A 2,695-nucleotide genomic window follows, 5' to 3' on the forward strand; every position below is an offset into this window, starting at 1 on the left:
TTTTTTAAAGTGTAAGTCTGAGGAAAAAGGATTTGCCAGGTTCAAAATCCTGTTGAGACAAATATAAAAGCTGTCGACTAAGGTACCTCAAGTGGACACAGAAAATGTGCGACTGTTTGTCGCAGTATTCAAGTTTAACTCGGTAGAGAGGCTCGAAGGCACGGTCCTTGTTGTGGAGACAGACCGTCACGAGGCGTTGTTATGAATTAGACGAATGAGGCAGCACTTGTAACGATGCGATGATATAGCTATTTCAGTGACAGCAAGCGGTGTGTCAATCGTCAAACATTGAAGTCTCATGTTTTGTGTTGGCATGTTTACTTACTACATTACACTTGCTATACCAGAATCACTAATAGAGCTTGAGATGTCATTCCTAGAAATCTTCATATATCCTTGCAAGTAAGTGATCTCACCTAATCGGTACTATTTTATTTGTAATGAAGAAGAAACTGGGATTATTCTTCTCTAGAGATGAGATCGTCGTTAAGGGCACTCGAAGGCAGTGAGTGTGATGAGTGTAGTAAGTATACTCAAGGGTCCTACTGATCCCTGAAATCTTGAGTATAATGACACCAAAACGCGGTTACTAGAGATCTATCGCGAATCTTGTCCTCGAATCGGAAGCACCATTAAATTGATCTGAATCCCGCAAGTATTTATTGCGTAACACACTAACGGGCTTCATCAAAGCTACAGCGCGCCGTCATTGGATATATTTCGTGTAGAGATGGGAGCGGGTTTGGCAATTGGTGAGAGAAAATGTAAATGGCCTCACTTGACCTTGACATTCTGCAAAAGGTCAGTGTCAAGTGGCAAATCTTGCATGCTTTCTGAATTCTCAATGCACCATAAAGCGACGCAAACAGCATTTCCGTAGAAGTTGTGGTGCAGATCAGAATATGATTTTGCCAATAATATGACAGGGAAATCCGAAGTAAAAACCATTATTATCCAAAGCCTTTTTTCCAACATGCCAAATTTCTCTGCCGTAACAATGTACGATCCGGTTTGTAAACAATCAAAATGATCAAGATGACGAATGTACCCCACAGTAGCTTTAAACACCATATGTTAAACTTTCTTTTTGGAAGGGGGATATTCGAACCCTTATCACGAAAGTGAAACCACCATACCTTATCCGCTAGGCTGTCTTAAGTTGGATTTCTGTACGAACACTTCTAAATCTAATGCATGGAAAAGGAATATAGTGCAATTTCATTTTCACGGTACTGAGCGGTGTCATCTCAACACCGTGATATGACACACGATCTGATTGTTAAGATCTTTAGTCTCTCACGACAGTGGCTTTTTTTAAACACTGCTCTGAGAAATCCGAGTGGGACGCTCTGGGTGTGGGTGGGTACGTCGTTGTGGCTATCAATGCACCAACAACATAAGGCTAATGGCCGGCCAGCAAGTGCGCGGACCAAGGCCATTGCAAATTAGTCTGGGTCAAGACCCCCAATAATGAAAGGAAGCTCTTTGAATTGAATTCAAAATATGCCAGCAAGACACCGCTCCTCACCGTTTTAAAACTGATATGTGATTTCGTCGGAAGAGGCGAATATTTAAGACTGTGGAAGTTAGTCTCATGAGCGCCTCTATTTTTGATTTCCGGACTTCTCACAAAATTCGACGCCATCCATGACGCTTTAGCTTTGCCATAAGTTATGTCCTACTTCAAGCGGATGCCAATGGGCTTGATCACGTCATTGCATCTGAATCTCGCAGGCTGAAAGCAATAAAGACATTTTTACCTCATGGAAGCAAGCTATTTGCTATGTATTATGCACTCGTCAGCTCATGACACAGTGACATCGTCGAAACGTCTCTTACGAAGCATGGCAAGATCGTTATCCTTCATCGCTCAAATAACTTTGAATCAAAATATAACCGACCCAACGTGGTGGTGAATGCGCTTTTGCGCTGCCCAGACTACGACCTGCCAAATGGTATAATAGTGACGTCACGCACTAACGATGATATATTTACTCTGTATGAATTAGTCACAAAAAACACAAATTGTCAGCTGTCGGAAGTAAGGATTTTTGAAACCCAATGCGGCTTTAGTCAAACGCTCGTAAGCATAGGTATCTCTTGCCCTAAGGCCGTTGACAACAATCGCCAGAAAAATTGAGTTGTATGTTTACCATCCTAAAGACAACTCAAACACATACCGATATATATATATGGCACTGCTATAGCCGCAGCACGATCTCTTTTTTATAAAGGGGTCGGGCACATGGCGTATTGCAAATCCCAACCAAATTGCTACAGATACTTGATGCTGAGATTATAATATTTTTCTGCAATGCAGAATATCGTGTTCGACCCCGAAGCTGAGCTTTCTTGAGCTCTATGGTATTTCTGTTTTGAGCCGCTTGGGGTACAGATAAACAATCAACCCAATCGTTTAGCTGTGCAAGTATGTCTGATAGAGCCTTCATGCTGACACAGGAGGAGACCACGCAATTTTGACGCGTTGCTGCAAATTTGAAAGTTTATGAAACTGTCTTCATGAGAGTCTTCCTATTATGGCGTTGTTCGATGAGTAAGCCCACTTTCATTTGGAATGAAATGAAGCTCGCTGCATTTACTGAGGCAAAGCAAGTATCTAATCTCAATGGTGGTTTCACCCCATCAAGATTGCCTAGGTATTGTAGTTGCTTACGAATCGGCATATCCTCAATCT

The 2,695-nt window shown here is 42.0% G+C and overlaps 1 protein-coding gene across 1 annotated transcript; it reads right to left on the reverse strand.

Annotated features, from left to right (window-relative positions):
• Nucleotides 1-2,073: 2,073 nt before the first annotated feature.
• PHALS_11994 (uncharacterized protein) lies at nt 2,074-2,450 on the reverse strand (the record flags this gene model as incomplete). Its single annotated transcript, XM_024727456.1, has 2 exons — nt 2,074-2,157; nt 2,217-2,450. The coding sequence occupies 2 exons, from the start codon at nt 2,448-2,450 to the stop codon at nt 2,074-2,076; spliced, it is 318 nt and encodes a 105-aa protein (XP_024578032.1).
• Nucleotides 2,451-2,695: the final 245 nt, after the last annotated feature.

This window comes from Plasmopara halstedii (genome assembly GCF_900000015.1).
Source record: "Plasmopara halstedii genome assembly, contig: Scaffold_560, whole genome shotgun sequence".
Taxonomy (NCBI): Eukaryota; Oomycota; class Peronosporomycetes; order Peronosporales; family Peronosporaceae; genus Plasmopara; species Plasmopara halstedii.